The sequence below is a fragment of the Carassius carassius genome, chromosome 7 (genome assembly GCF_963082965.1).
Source record: "Carassius carassius chromosome 7, fCarCar2.1, whole genome shotgun sequence".
NCBI classification, from domain to species: Eukaryota; Metazoa; Chordata; class Actinopteri; order Cypriniformes; family Cyprinidae; genus Carassius; species Carassius carassius.
Window position 1 is genome coordinate 30,313,570 of NC_081761.1, and position 15,384 is coordinate 30,328,953.

The window sequence follows — 15,384 nt, forward strand, 5'->3', positions numbered from 1 at the left end:
CAATGAAGCAAAACCAGAGCTGAAACTAACAGCATCACATGTGTTTTTCCGGACAGTACACTTGTGCGCTTTTTTGGTCATAACAGCACCATCTTGCAATCAATGCAATTCTGGACAGTCCATCTGGAGCATCTTGCATAATAACTGAAAGATGACATTTCTAAACTGATAATTTACAACTTAGTCATGAGTCCATATCTACTGATCAGCCACAGCAACATTAAAACCATCGGTCTAATATCGTGCAAGGCAACATATTCAACACTTTTTTCATGTTTCTCAAATCATTATTTAAGATTTTTAGCAGTGTACCAGGGAACACGCACCCGGCTATCCACCTGATCTAAAAGAAAAAGTGATTCTTCAAAGCCAGCCATTGCTCCACAGAGTAGTTCTGACCCTTATGTGCCCATTGTAATTGCTTCTGGTGGTGGACAGGGATCATCATGGGCAGTCTGACATCCTAATACCCAGCAAACTCCGAGGCACTGTGAGTTCTGACACCTTTCTGTCATTGCCAGCATTGAGTTTTCCAGTAATATGAGCTACAGTAGCTCTTCTGTGAACAGACCAGACAGGCTAGCCGGAGCCGAGGAACTTCTTTTAGCCTAAGGCTTATAGTTATTAATTTCACTTATGGTGTGAAAGGGCCCTTACAGTTGCCAAAAATATAGCCTAGCTCTGGTGACTAAAAGTAATGCAAAAGTAACATTATGCATTGCTGACCATAAAAATAAATGACGTTTTATGGAGTAACAGAGTGTAGTAATAAATTGCTTTTAAAACTAACTTTCCCTAAACACTGATAATCAATGTTATTCACTTCACCTGTCAGTGGTTTTAATGTTGTGGATGATCAGTGTATAACCCCTCACTGTTTGATTGAGTCCTTTCAGAAGCGCAGAAATCCATTGCCTGGACTTCTACAGCATGATCATCTGATTCATGCGTCAAAAAGAGCATACAGAACTAAAGAAACTTACATTAGACATTATAGATAGATTGAAGTATTACAGTATGCTCTAATGACACAATGTGTGGCCAAATGTTACCTTGTAGCTCTTTAATATGTAAAGTGACCCAGCAACAGTGAAGATGAGCAGAATTCCTGAGAATGCCAGCATTACGATGACGGCACTTTCTAACTCTTTGGGTGGTTGCTGATAACCTTTATCTGGAAAACACAGAAGTGGAGTAAGAGTGAAAAAACAAGGGGGAAATAGAGAGAATTTTTTCATCACTGCTTTTATTTCGCTGAAAGTGGCAGTTTCAGTCTAACATGTCACATGGCTAAACTCACATGATGTCTTTCTTTTTTTAATGCATTTGTAAGGAACCTTTTTATTTATATGTCCAGCCCATCTATTGGCTCAAAAGCCACAAACCCATTGAGTAAAAGGTTCTGAAGAAAAAAATCTCAATTAATTTCAAGATTTGTATGTTTTTTAATACTTATAAATGTCTAAGTTGTGACTATATCATCATAAGTTGTCAGTGAATTTCAATCATAGAGAGGAAATAAAATGGTCTGCAGACTTACCTCTCACGTGAACCACCCAATGCACTTCCTGATTTGCATAACTAAAGTAGTAATTGCCAGAACTGGAGCTGTTGCGCATGTTGATACGTGCCCTCACCGGCTCTGTAGTTGCAGATATTTTACTTGTAATTTCTTTACTCCAAATCTTTGTCTTGTTCTGAGTGTAGCACACAACTTTGCTAGTGGTGTAGTTTGCTGGGACGAAAACTGACAGATAGAAGTCAAGAGTTTCCCCTGCTAGTGCCACTCTGGTTCTGTTCAGCATGGAGATCGTAGGTTTGGCTGGAGGAACGGAGAAGAGAACATGGTGTTATTGAAGCATCTGTGCCCTCCTGGTATCTTCATAACTTATGGATTCTAATTCAGCTTAAGAGGGTGTGGGTGAGAAATCCAGCAATACAATAATAAAAATGAAATAAAACCTACACTGAAATGACATAAATTAAGAGCAACAATACCTAGAGTTTCCTGCCAACAGCACAGAATTACGATCCAACACAGGACAGGCTTGGCTGCATACATCCTTGAGCGAAATTTACATTTCCTTTCATTTGAAACAAAAGGAGCCATCTTTTCTTTCTCTCTGTTGTTTCATCAAAGCTCAGGAATGAAGTGGTAAATAACTGCTTTCTGTGCAAACAGCACGGGAAGTTAAGCCATATTACACCACAGTGGATCTTCACAGGACCCTCACATGAGGTACAATCTCAGAATCTCATGAAATCCTCCGAAGCCACTTCCTCTTTCACTCCACAAACTCACTTCCTAAATTATTCCCTTTTACAAAACTGTTCTTCTTTGGTTGGTATTGATAGCAATCAATTCTACACCTAAATGCAAACGGCTTTGTACACTGAAATGTAGTTTCTTTATAAAATATGTGCACATTGATGCAATGAAGCTCGAGGTCTTTAAAATGGTAATAGCTTTTTCACTCAGTGAAACAGGACATTCACAAAACATTTGAGCAACCTTTCCAGACAGTACCTCTTTGCTGTTATGCTGTCTATTTACGACGTATTTTGTATTAAATGATCTTTGAGAGCATGGGGGCCCCTTGTGTTTCGGGGGCCTATGCAGCTTGCGTATCGGCTATGCCTATGATGATTCATTATGCAGTGTAGAGAGCGTTATTGATTACAACATACATTTGTGAGATCGTGGAGAACTGAAATGAGTGGCAGCTTATTTATTACAAAGGAATCGCTATTTGCACGCTTGCTATGATAATCCATTCCGAACTAAAATTAAATTAAAGTTTTGTTTTTCCTGCTGCTAGGACCAGTGGTCCTGTACACGCAACAAACATATGATGACAAATAAATCCCTGACCACTCATTATATTTGCCCGCCATTATAATATGACCGACATAATGATTAGCCTATATCCAATGGGGAAAATGTAATTTGTCAAAATATACTGTAGGCCTGTATGCATTGAGCAATGTAGCCTACTGTAAAAGCAGACTAAAAGCCAAGAAAACAGATGCATTTTCATACTTAAAAGTGTTTGAAATGCGTTTGTAATTATGACTTGTAAGTCAGTTCCCACACAGTAGCCTACATTGGCGTTATTTATTTTGCAGCATTGCAACTGTTATGTGAAATAGTTAATTTTATGATAAAACACAGTAGACCTACCATTCATCATGACGTTATCTGGTATGCCCAAATAAAACTCAGCAGACAGGGTTTGTTTGTGTGTGTGTGTGTGTGTGTTTTACATAACAACCCCTGGTTTATATGCATAAGCTACTAACCTTAGTCCAATTCAGTAGGCTAATAGGATTTTAAAATAGTCTACTTTAACCAGCAGGTGGCAGCAGAAGAGCACACGATATTTTGTGAGCGAGCGCATGACTTGTATCACGTAAAGAGGAGTTCCAAAATCATCAAAAATGAATTACGTAATGATTACATCACTGTCACTGAAATAGTCTACAAATAATAAGCGCCAGGACACATATATCAAAAACACCAGTACCAGAATCTTTTTCCACTTTTTCCTTAGTTTAATATGACTTTAAATTAAATGTGACTGTATAGAGTATCATCTCCGATTTGTATAGATAACAGATGAAAGCACGTTTAAGTGTTAAAAGTGAAGGCGTAAAAAAATGTCAAAATGCCATTAATTTGGATTTCACACAACTTATATATCTGAAATAGTTGAATATTCAAGCTCCAGTTGTATGATAAAGATAAAGAGACTGAGATAGGAAGATATATAGAGAGTGAGGTGAGGAGAAGAGCAAGGAATTCAGTTAGAGGTGACAAATTGCCTTGTTTAATGAGAAACAGGTGCACCAGTGCCTTGTGATTTCTGAGCTGAAGTAAAGGAATACTTACATACTCTTAAAAACCTATAAGCCAGGCAAAACTGACCTCACATACCACAAAAACAGACCAGGGCGAGAGAGAGAGCGTGTAGAGACACAACAAACATAACATCTGGATACCAGGGAATAAAAATATTTCTGTCTCTTTCATCTTCTTGTTTCTGAAGTCACAATGAGAGTCAAAACCAAGACACAGAGGCATGATAGTAAAGGACTACAATACAACAACAACAACAACAAAAATTAAGAAACGGTTAATTCCAGGCTGCTTTTGTGAGAAAGGAAAACTAGTATAGTATATTTGATATGATGTCTATATTTATGAATTTAAACCAGGCTCCTGTATATAAATTAACATAATATAGATTAAACATATAGTAGGCTTATGTAAGTTTTTTGGTCATTTTCCTTAAAAGTGTGTTTTTTAAGTGATTGTAAAAGATTTGAAATATATAAAAAAACAGTACAGTGAGGTCTGGGCGATTTTTATATGAATGAACTGTATCGAATGGTCTTCTTATATTAAATACAAAAGTATCGTCAAGTGTTTATAAAAGTAAAACAGATGTAAGTCTGGACACTGTTTTATCCAGGTTTAACTAGATTTAATTCAGACATTTATTGTAGTGGCCCACGAAAAAATTCTCCCACTGTAACCATGGAAATAATACTGTGAGACGTGGAGACGGAATTATGAATGCAGTGTTTTTAATAAAGAGCATTCCAACTGAAAGGCACATGCATGTTGAAGCAGTCGCTGCTCAGCGATGGTCAAGAGCTTTTTGATTGAATAACAAAAATCATGTGAGACTTGATTTATGAGACTGACATGCTCTTCTAACCTGCTAGATTGTGTGTGTGTGTGTGTGTGTGTGTGTGTGTGTGTGTGTGTGTGTGTGTGTGTGTGTGTATGTGTTTGTGTGTGTGTGTGTGTGTATGCAGATTTGGCTAAACTTGTGAGAAAACGTCCTCAAGCATAGAGTGAAACAGGTCATAAAGTGGTTATGACTATATGAAACACTCGTAATATTTGAAATGTTTAGAATGCTTCAAAATATCAAGAGATTTTAGTAAGGGTTTGGTTTAAAGGCTGGGCATTATAATCGTATTATAATACGATGCCGAATGCCATTATGTCTATGAAAGGTCATCACTTTTTACTAAGGTCTGTTTTGAGTGTGTGTCACTATAAGAGAAAAAGGGCAAATAAATCTAAAGAAAAGGTGCACATCTGGAAAAGAGCGATAGTTTGGGAGGGAGTGAGAAGACAGAGCCCAACAGATGGAGAGAGGGGGAGAAAGAGACAGAGAAGGAGAGAAAGAATGAAAGAAAGAAAAGGAGATGCACAAGAAAAAGAAAGTGGGAGAGAGAGAAAAATGGAAAAAAGTGCAGAAGGGAGGGGGAAGAATAAGACGGAGGAGAGAGAGGTAAATGGACACAGTATTATAGTTCTTATACAGAAGTTTAAGTGTTTGCACACAGACTTCAACACGCTGTTCAGAGAGAAGAAGTGGACAGGACGGCGATATCACAGCAGAGAGGAGCACAAAAACAAAGAGAAAGGAAAGACACATCTCATTCCCCTGATGAAGTAAGAAATTTGCACTTTATTGAAACCATTAAAAGTAAAACATTTATTCTCTGATATTTCACTAATCCGTGTCCTGCAGTTTTACTACCCTGCTATTTCCCCTCTTTCTGCTGGATAAAGCCTTGTATCTAGCATTGTGATCCATCTAGATGTCATAAAGCATCAAAAATCATTTTACAGCAAGTGTTAGTGGATGTAAATCTTTTGTAATTGTTTGATTGCTATTCCTATTACATGTCAGTTCCTTCTCTCTGCATTGTTAAGCCTGTGTGATTTGAAAAAAAAAATGTGTGAAATGGGTAAAAACTGACAGAAGTGTCCTGATCAAACGTTAATCCTGTGATTTTCGAGATCCTGAGCACATCCAGATATCTGCTGCGCCACGACGTGGAGCCATTTTGAGAAATGCCTCTTTAGTGACTCACTCTACAAAGTCAATTACTATGAACTCCAAGTTCAATATTATGTAAAGCTCTCAGTCCCCTCTGGAGTCCTTCTCAGTGTGGAGTCAATCCAGTTTCTCTTTGCTTTCCTGCAGCATTTCTCTGAATTGTGGCTTTTTTTAGTCTAATGATCATGTTTTTAGCAGTTCTGCCTATTCGTAGTAATCTTACCTCAGAGAGCTCTCTATGGCATTGGCCCTAGTGGCTCCAGCACAAAGGAGATTTTCTTTCAAATGAGCTAATTGAGTTTGCTATCAGTTAGGCCAGTCACAAGACAATCAACCCATCATCCATCTCCCCTCTGTGTTCCTGAATGAACTCAAGTCATTTTGTGATCTGATCGCAGTCATTTAATAGAGTGGAAATACCCGACACTTGCGTGATTGTTCTTGGGAAGTGAAGAGCATGAGGCACTTTCCATGGATACGGCACAAAGGCATGAAACCCATTAAAAGTTTTATTTAAAGAAAAGTCATTTTTTCCTTTTTGAGACAGCTAAAGAAGAACGTTTTGTTGAGTTGAAAATGTGGATTCATTTTTTACTATGTTGATGTACAGTCAAATTAATCAATGCTCTTGTTATGGTTGTCAGTATAATAATAATGTTTGGTAAACAAAACTAGTTCAAACATGAAAAATTGTTTTAGTGAAAAATATAAAATATTATTTCAATAGCTAAGTCAAAATTGGTGTTGTTATGTGATTTTAGTAGTTGGATACTGCAGAAAAGTTATTTTTGAAAAGGAAATCTAAAATGTTATAATAGAAAGGAATATGGGATTTGTGCATCTAACTTAAATACTAAATTCTAATAATAAAAAAAGAGGAAGTAGAAGACAACAACAACAACAACAAAAAGAGCCCTGGAAAGTATCATGAGGAGCAAAAAAACAAAACAAGGAATACAGAAATGATGAAAGATAGAGGATATGATCATATAAAAATGCAGGCCTCTGGGTATCATCGGCCCCTAAAACACATCTGGCTGTTTGTCCTGGAAAGAAACAAAGGGCTCTCCCATGTGCCAGATGTATTATCAGGGTAAAGGTTTAAATCTCTTGCCTTACATTGGGACTGGTAGTGTTCTTAGTACTTGTTTGACTTTTTGATATTTTTTCCCTACCTCTCCTTTAAAACCCAGCCACTTCTTCACCATGACCGTTTCGACGGCAAGGATGATGGTGCCTACGATGGTCGTGGCGTTTTTGTCTCCATGTCTTGGGATGAGCAATGAAGTGGATTATGGGAATTGGAACTACAGAGAGGGAGGTAATATTATTAAATGATAAAATCTGTGAAACTGTGCAGAATTTATTTAAGAATGGTAAAATGTGTTAAACTGAAGTGAGACAGCATTCTTATTGCTTTCTGAAAGTAATCTCAATGTAGCCTAAAGTGGTGTTGGGTGAGTATAATTATACTAATGACAGCCATTTAATTTTTGAGTAAATCTGATGAAATCTGAATTGATTCTGTGCAGGCCTGCTACTTTGCTTGTTGAAAAAATTGCATGTCAAGTCAAATCACATATATTTCTATAGCGGTTTATACAATACAGATCACCTCAAATTCACAATAATAAAAATAAATAAATACCAGTATTAATCTGGAAAAGTTCTTAAGTTGTGAAAGGAATACAATTTCAGCTGTAAAGCAGCCCTATAAAACAACACTGTCATTATTCAGCACAGTTTAGTTCTATATTTATTCAGTATAGTTCTGTAGCAGTGCAAATGTTGCAAAGTTTATTCATTATGAAACCAATTCAACTGTATAAAGCAGCTCTAAAGAGGATAGTGTCATTGTTCAGCTAAATTATTTTTATTATTGACTCAAAAATTAATTCAATAATTGTCAATCAAATTATGAAACAAGCTCAAATCAACTATTAAGCAGCTCTACAGAAGGCAATGGTGTTTTTATAGCTTGAGTCAATTCAGTGTCGATTCATTCAGTTCGGTAACAGTATCAATAGGGCAGAATTCATTATTAGTATGAAATAAATTCAGCTATAAAGCAACTCTACAGGAGACAATCATTAGTGTTGTGGCCAATGTAAAAAACAAAAACAAAACAAAAACGAAGACTATCAGACTGGATTGGTTCAACTGCAACATATTGGTTTAGATGTACAGTTCCATGGAGCTGATATTAAAATGCAAATCACATTGACCTATGTACACCAACAAACTCACACCCTTACCTGTCAACCCAGCTAAAACAGAAATAGACATCTCCTAATTCCACACTTTAAAGTTAAAGCCCTGTAGTCCAGTGAAAAAAAGCTGATTAAAACCATTCTGAAGCATCAGAAAGCCTCTTGTCATGTGGTTGCCAGCCTTATTAGAGACTAACCTCATTGTCTTTGCCCTCACGGCAGCAGAGAATGTGAACGTGGCTAACATACGCAGCGTGACTCGAGTGCTGGACGCCTGGGGCAAACGCATATTCAGAGATATCAAGACTCTCTTACACTCACAACCCAATGCCCTCTTGCCAGACTACTCCAGGTAACATGCTGTCTTTCCTAATACCTGGATAAAATTCTTTGAAAATACTCTTTACTATGGGGTTTTAACGTACAAAGCAAGTAGCAAATAGTGTTAACCAAACACCAATATTTTTTGAACATGCATTTTCATATAACACTTATAGAGCGTTAAACCAGCTATATCTCTCAATAAAGCTTTCTTGTCTTGTGAATAAGGTTTTTTTTTTTTTTTGCACATGAAAGCTGCTTGTTGGACTGTTTTATATAAACTAGAAAACCACACCGTCCTTTGGGGGTTTGTTATCGTGAAGTCGGCAGTTTAACAGACTTACATTCTAGCCCCAAGGAGATTGTTTTCAACAAGCTGATTCTAAGCCACAAGCATGGAAACATCACTTAAAATCCCAGAAAAGGTTTCCTCAGTATCTATATCTGTATAACATTTCTGTTATATCAAATTACATTTAATGCATAAATTCAGTTGTTATCCCTTACACATAAATATAAATATATCCCTTATATACATAAATACATTTGAACATATTGTCCAAAAAACAGTTTTCAGTCAAAACCTTTTTATTTTCATATATGAAATGTGTATGCAAACAATTCAGAGATGGAAGTTTACGAATATGTGTTCAGCCTTAAATCCATGCATTATTTAAGTGAGGGTTTCACCAAAGCTATATATTAAGCAGCATATATACATGTGTGTGTGTGTGTGTAAAGACCTCTAGCACTAGCTTGCTCTATTATTTTTTTATTCTATCTGTTTTCTTTATATTATATTATTTAAAAGCCCATGCTAGGTGTACTGTGTTAACCTAACTGAGACTTGTTATAGCACTTATATATCATTGCTCTTTTTGTTGTTTTTGATTGCTTCCACTGTCCTCATTTTTAAGTCGCTTTGGATAAAAGTGTCTGCTAAATGAATAAATGTAATGTTAAATATATATATATATATATATATATATATATATATATATATATATATATATAAATTAGTGAGCTAATCTTTATTGCTATAGGCTACTGTATATTTTTATTTGTAGCAATATAAACATAGGCCAACTAGGTCAATGCATATATTGCAGTATAAATATATATATATATATATATATATATATATATATATATATATATATATATATATATATATAAACTATTTTCTTGTATATGGTATGCATTATTTCATAGTTTCCATTATATTTCCAGTAGGCTATATTCTAATATATTTCTGTTTCGTAAGGCATCACAAAGTGACTTAAGAAATACATGAATGAATCAAATAGCAATTACAAGATCAAATCAGATCAGCTAATGACCACAAAAGCATGCGAAGCTTAGCCTAAAGCACTAAGAAGAAACACTGTAAACTAAGCTTCTAAACTAACAACAAACAACAACAAATGTCCTATTGAGAAAGGTTTATAATGTCTGCCATTTAAACGCTGAAGTTAAAAGACCCTTGGCTGTACATTCACACAGAATGTGTTTTTGCATTTAAAAACTTGAACTTTGAGAAGCAGAGGAATGAAAGAAAGCACGCAGGGTCTCGCAACGCATTTTAAAGCTTGTTTAGAACTTAATTTAACTTGACATGACTTATTAAAAGAGGTGTGCTTGAAAAATTCAGCGCATTTGGAAAAAGTGGTGCAATGCTCAAATACCGCAAAGAACTAACGCGTGTTTACGTAGAAAAATATGTAAAAGCATAGAGCAAGTAACAACACATTGCCAGGATGGCAGGATTTTTGCCAAATGCCAGAAGAAAGACATTTGTAGTAGTCTAGCCTTGAAAATGTTAGAGACCAGATAAGCTACACAGAAGAGTAAATTGTGGAGAAAAGGCTTGGTTTTAATTTTGTTATTATTCGTGAAGCGGCCGGATTGGACAGTTGTCATAATGTGGTGTACAAAGGCCTCGTCAACCTATGGCACAGAGCGTTTTAACACACCTAGAGGCAATGACGGCGTGACCTTTTGAGTTTTTGTGAGGCAGGTCTTAGCTAGGAGGACCAGAAGCACAGCCTTGTCATATTAAACTAGGTCCTGTTAATGTATGTTTTTTGACTTTCTGACCCCACATTTTACTACACTAAAACCATAATGAAATCTTCTTATCCACATTAATAATTCATAATTTACTTTTGGAGGACTGACTTGGTACGTTGATTTTTTGCAGTGCTGAGTGTGCACAGCGTGTGCCAAACCCTCACACAAGAAACAGAAAAACGATTATACACTCTTTTTTCTCTCGTAGGCCTACAGATGTTTTCGCACATGCATACAAACATAGAAGCCTCTTCTATTTCGCCCCATTTCACACTCTCTTCTTCCTCGCAGGGTTCGTCCTCTCTCAGAGTCCCTAAATGATCTTTTCAGAGAAGTCTCCCACTTACAGAGGCGCATCACAGATCTTAACAATCGCCTAGCAACCCTGGAACCCTTCCTCCGTCATCATGGTTACAGAGAGGAGGGGGAGGAAGGAGGGGATGGCAAGGAACCGGCTCCTCAGAGTGTGGGACCAAGTCAAGTGAAGTATCCACGGCACTACGTGGTTCGAGTGGTCCGTCCTGCGAACAGGGTGGTGAGAACCAGACGAGTCAAAGTGTCCAAAAATGAAAAGGTTAAAGAGAGTGAGAGGTAGAGGGATAGACGGAAGATTTGCAAATATTACAATCAGATGCATTAATGTTATTCAGGAAATATCCTTTATACTGGGGATTAAATACAATTTACATATTAAAAATGTTAGTGTACTATACAAGTGTGCATTCATTTTCTTTTGTCTGTACTCCTTCACGTTTGGGTCTCAAAGGTGCGATTAAAGTTCCCTGGCAGGAAAGCAAATGTTGGGAATGTTGATTGTGGAAAACTTTCCCAGCAGGATAATACCAAATGAAAAAAGTACCTTGAGAGTAAAAACAGACACTCTCGCTCCTTCCAAACAAAGCTAAACAAGGATGAAGCCATATACAATCAGTTATTATTTTCTGTGAATAATCTTCATTTATGTATTGGTATCCAGAGACGTGTGTGACAGGAATAAAATCAGGTGAATAAATTTTAATACTTTAAAATATATTTCTGTCAATGTGTGTGTGTGTGTGTGTGTGTGTTTTATTATGATTGACTGCTCATATTTTAATTGCGCTGAAAAATTGAACTGCAGGGGTTGGTTGACAATTAATTATTGGTTGAAAATATCTGATGGAGCATATTAAGACTGAACAAATGAAATGCTTAGTTCTGGGTAAACAAAACCAGACACGTTACTTAATTTTGTTAATTACGTTCAATTATGTTATGCAGTTTGGGTTTGCTTGGCACAGTGCCTAACCTTAAAGAAATATACAGAAAAACGTATAACATCTCTATTTTATGACTGGACACCACTAAAACTACTTTATGGTTAATTTTTAGTAAACCGTTAATTTGGACAAGTTTTATATGTTTTTTTTTTTGTTTGTTTGTTTTTTTAGCCTTTTTTATTTATGTAGGCACTGTTTCATATGTGTGTAGAAGTAAGCATGTTGTTATGTTCTGCATTATTACATTATTGTCGTATAACACTCTATGCTCGCCAACCATCTCCATTCACATGCTTTTCATAAATGATGTCAGCCGGGTGGCATAATTTCTCTCAGGCTTCCAAATCTTATATTAAAATATGGTTCTCATCTCGGTGTATATGAGAGCAGCGTTCTATTATACATGTACCACACATTAACTCCATATAAAATACATCATTACTAAACATCACTCACATATGCTCTTTCACACTCTCTAATAGAGAACAGCAGTGTGCTGGTGTCTAATAGGCGAGTCACTAATGACATTAATTCCCTTAAATAATACTGAACAACACTAATTACAAACATCTGCATTGAGGAACACATTTTCTTTTAATGAAACTCAACGCATGCTAGATAGAACAGATTATACACTTTTTTGTGCTCTTATGTAACAGTCAGAATCATAGTGGTGTAATTTTAACAACTAAAAAAAAATACAAGCCATAGCGCCTCTACCCCTTCAGATGTGAGCGAGTTGTCTCTGGAGTGTTATGTAACTCCGGCCGCGTGGTGGCAGTGTCGCGTCGGTTGGTTCACCGCGCGTTATTTTGACAGGAGTGAGCGCTTGAAGTCTGTGGGCCACTGTTTGTTTTTTTTGGCCAACCTAAGACATAACGACGATTATCAATATAACTTCATAAAGTTTGCTGGTGAGGACGCGTGACGTAATATTGGTACGTATGAAGAAGTAACTCTGTCTCACGTAACGCAAACGAGCGCCCGTCATTTGTTATCAGTCCTTCTTTAAATGAACGTGAAAGCTGCGACTGTTTTTATTAATTAACGTTACTTTCTGAATCTTTCCATTCACGACTCCCTCTATCTATGCACCTGTCACTTGTTCCTTCAACTTCCCTGCTTGCGTTTAGCTATTTTCATATTTTTTCCACCTCTCTGACGATATGAACACGTGTGTGGGTGTCGCGTATCAGTTACTTGCTGTTTCTGTGTAATATGTTGTAGCACCCAAACCAAGACACCGTAAACTAAACAAATCTTTCTTTTTCTCTCTCTATCTTCCTCCCTCCGTCACTCTCTTTCTCAGTTTCTTTCTTTCTCTAAAGGTCCAGTTGCTAGGTAACAGTTAATTGTCAAGAAATAGTTACATGTGTTGCAATGTATTCTGTGATTGGCTGCTCTAAGGAAGCGCGTGAGAGAAAGGGGGATGAAAAAAGAGAGAGTGGGGGAGTGAGACAGGAATAGAAAGAGTAGGTTTGTGAAATATTGAATTGCAAATGGTTTTAAAATAAACAGCTATTACTTTAAAAATAAACGGCATGTACACATCCTCATGATTAGAAACAGCACTTTCATACAGGAATCAATAATCAGAATATGTTTGACATGAATCGATAGATACAGAAATGAGAGATGAATTTAGTGACATCAGTATTTGCTTGCAGTTTGCTCATGATGCAGACGTATCCAAGGCAACACCAGTGGCTAAGAAGCTCTCATTCACGTTCCATGTACATTATGTCACGAAGCAAACCTAAGCTTGTGTTGAATAGTCAGAGTGATTATCAAATAATACATAATAAAACACATTTCACAATTTTCATATTAACAACGTGAAAAGCAAGTGTGATTCATATCTGGCACATGATGACAGAAAAAAAGGAGTGTCACCATTTCCCCTCAGATTCTTGCTGCTGGAGTTGTACGGAAAACACAGAAGGACTAAGAGGCTTGAGATATCTCCCTTTTATTTTGTTTTTAGTCAACACTGTTTTGTACAAAGAGACAGAAGAATATATCTTAGCACTTATTTTCACACTGTCTGTATTCTCAATAGCTTAAGTATTGTGAAATGTCTCATTAAATTATTATTGTAGTCTTAACACATGTAATCTCTCTCTATACAAAAACAGAAGAAAGAAACCATTTTTGTCATATTTACAGAATCTGTACAGTTCTGATCCATGAGTAACATTTAAAATAAGTGGTTAAAATACAAGAAGTACAGAATCGAAGACAACAGAGGTGTAAATTTTGTCTTAAATTCTGGTTCTCGGATGCTATTAGAATGGCACTGTGCTCCTGGTCCAGTGGTCTAATAACTGTTTCCCATGTGGCTATAAAAAATCTTCCAGACAAAAATGTATCTCAAATTTCATTATTTTAAATATTTGTCTTCATATATTAAAAGGCTATGGAAAGGGAACATAATTATTTACAGCAGACATAATAGATAACCATTGCACTGTGCTCCTTTTCACACACACACACACACACACACACACACTTGCACAGACAAATATGTGCACACAAACACCTGCGCGCACACATGCCCACTCACATACAGAGGTAATCAAGCATATGATTTCAGATACATGTACAATCATATGTGACGTACCTTACTGGGGAGGGCATTAAAATGACAAACCAGTAAAATATAGTCAAACGTGTGTAGTCTTATCCTACCAGTCATAAAGAAAGAGATTAGTTTAAATGAGAATAAATGAAAAGGGAAATAAAACACTGAAATAACAGAACACTTGCTACTATCCTTATCCACCCATTTTATTGGCCCATCTCCCTTGTTTCTTCTACTGCAAATGTCGTCTCACACTTAACCTGTGTTAATAAAATGTTATATTAGCGTGCTTTTACAAGGCCACATCTTTAAAGTGAGAATTATAACTGGAAAGCTTTTCAGGAAGAGCAAAGGCATCTGTCCCTGACACTCACACACCCAATCACACAATACTACTTCTACATAGTACTACTACTAAAAACTGTTGGCTCGACTCTGCTGTACAAACACAGAGATTTACAGGAAATACAGTGGTCTAAGTCTGTTACCACATCTATAGCTCTTAAAGCAATGCCACACTGTCATGAGATATCTTTTGAGACATCTTTAAAGGATTTACTAAATAAAACCCAAATGATAAAAACAGACCAAGCATAAAAAATATTAAGGGTACTTAAAAAACAAAAAACAAAAGGGTACTATGCAAAGAAAGGTATCGTGAAAATGTATTGTGAGAAAAAAAGACAAATTTAGCCTTGAACTCAAGAATGGTCTTCAAAAATTATGCTCAACTAATGGCAGTATTCCTGACAAAATCTAGCAACATCATCCAAATTTGGGATTGCCGGTTAATTTCCTTAAGTTAATATTCCATACATATCCATTTTCAAAGATCTTATCAATTCATTGGAAACACATTTTGTACCACCCGAACCTATATGATGCACAGTTTATCAACATATTGCACCCACAAAGAGCAGGCATGATATCTTAATAGACATAAATGTATGAAATGCTAAAGATATGGCAATAAATAAGTAAAAGGCATGCATGCTCATTTTAAACACAAACTCCTACACACAAAGACAACTGAGTCAAAAAAGAATGTGGCAGAAAGTTAAGATAAAAAAATTCACAAATCG

At 36.4% G+C, this 15,384-nt stretch overlaps 1 protein-coding gene across 1 annotated transcript; it reads left to right on the forward strand.

Moving 5' to 3' along the window:
• Positions 1-6,973: 6,973 nt before the first annotated feature.
• si:ch211-243a20.3 (uncharacterized protein LOC100151507 homolog) lies at positions 6,974-11,494 on the forward strand. The gene is made up of 3 exons (XM_059554505.1): positions 6,974-7,182; positions 8,294-8,423; positions 10,754-11,494. The coding sequence occupies exons 1-3, from the start codon at positions 7,068-7,070 to the stop codon at positions 11,055-11,057; spliced, it is 549 nt and encodes a 182-aa protein (XP_059410488.1). The 5' UTR covers positions 6,974-7,067; the 3' UTR covers positions 11,058-11,494.
• The last annotated feature ends 3,890 nt before the right edge of the window (positions 11,495-15,384 follow it).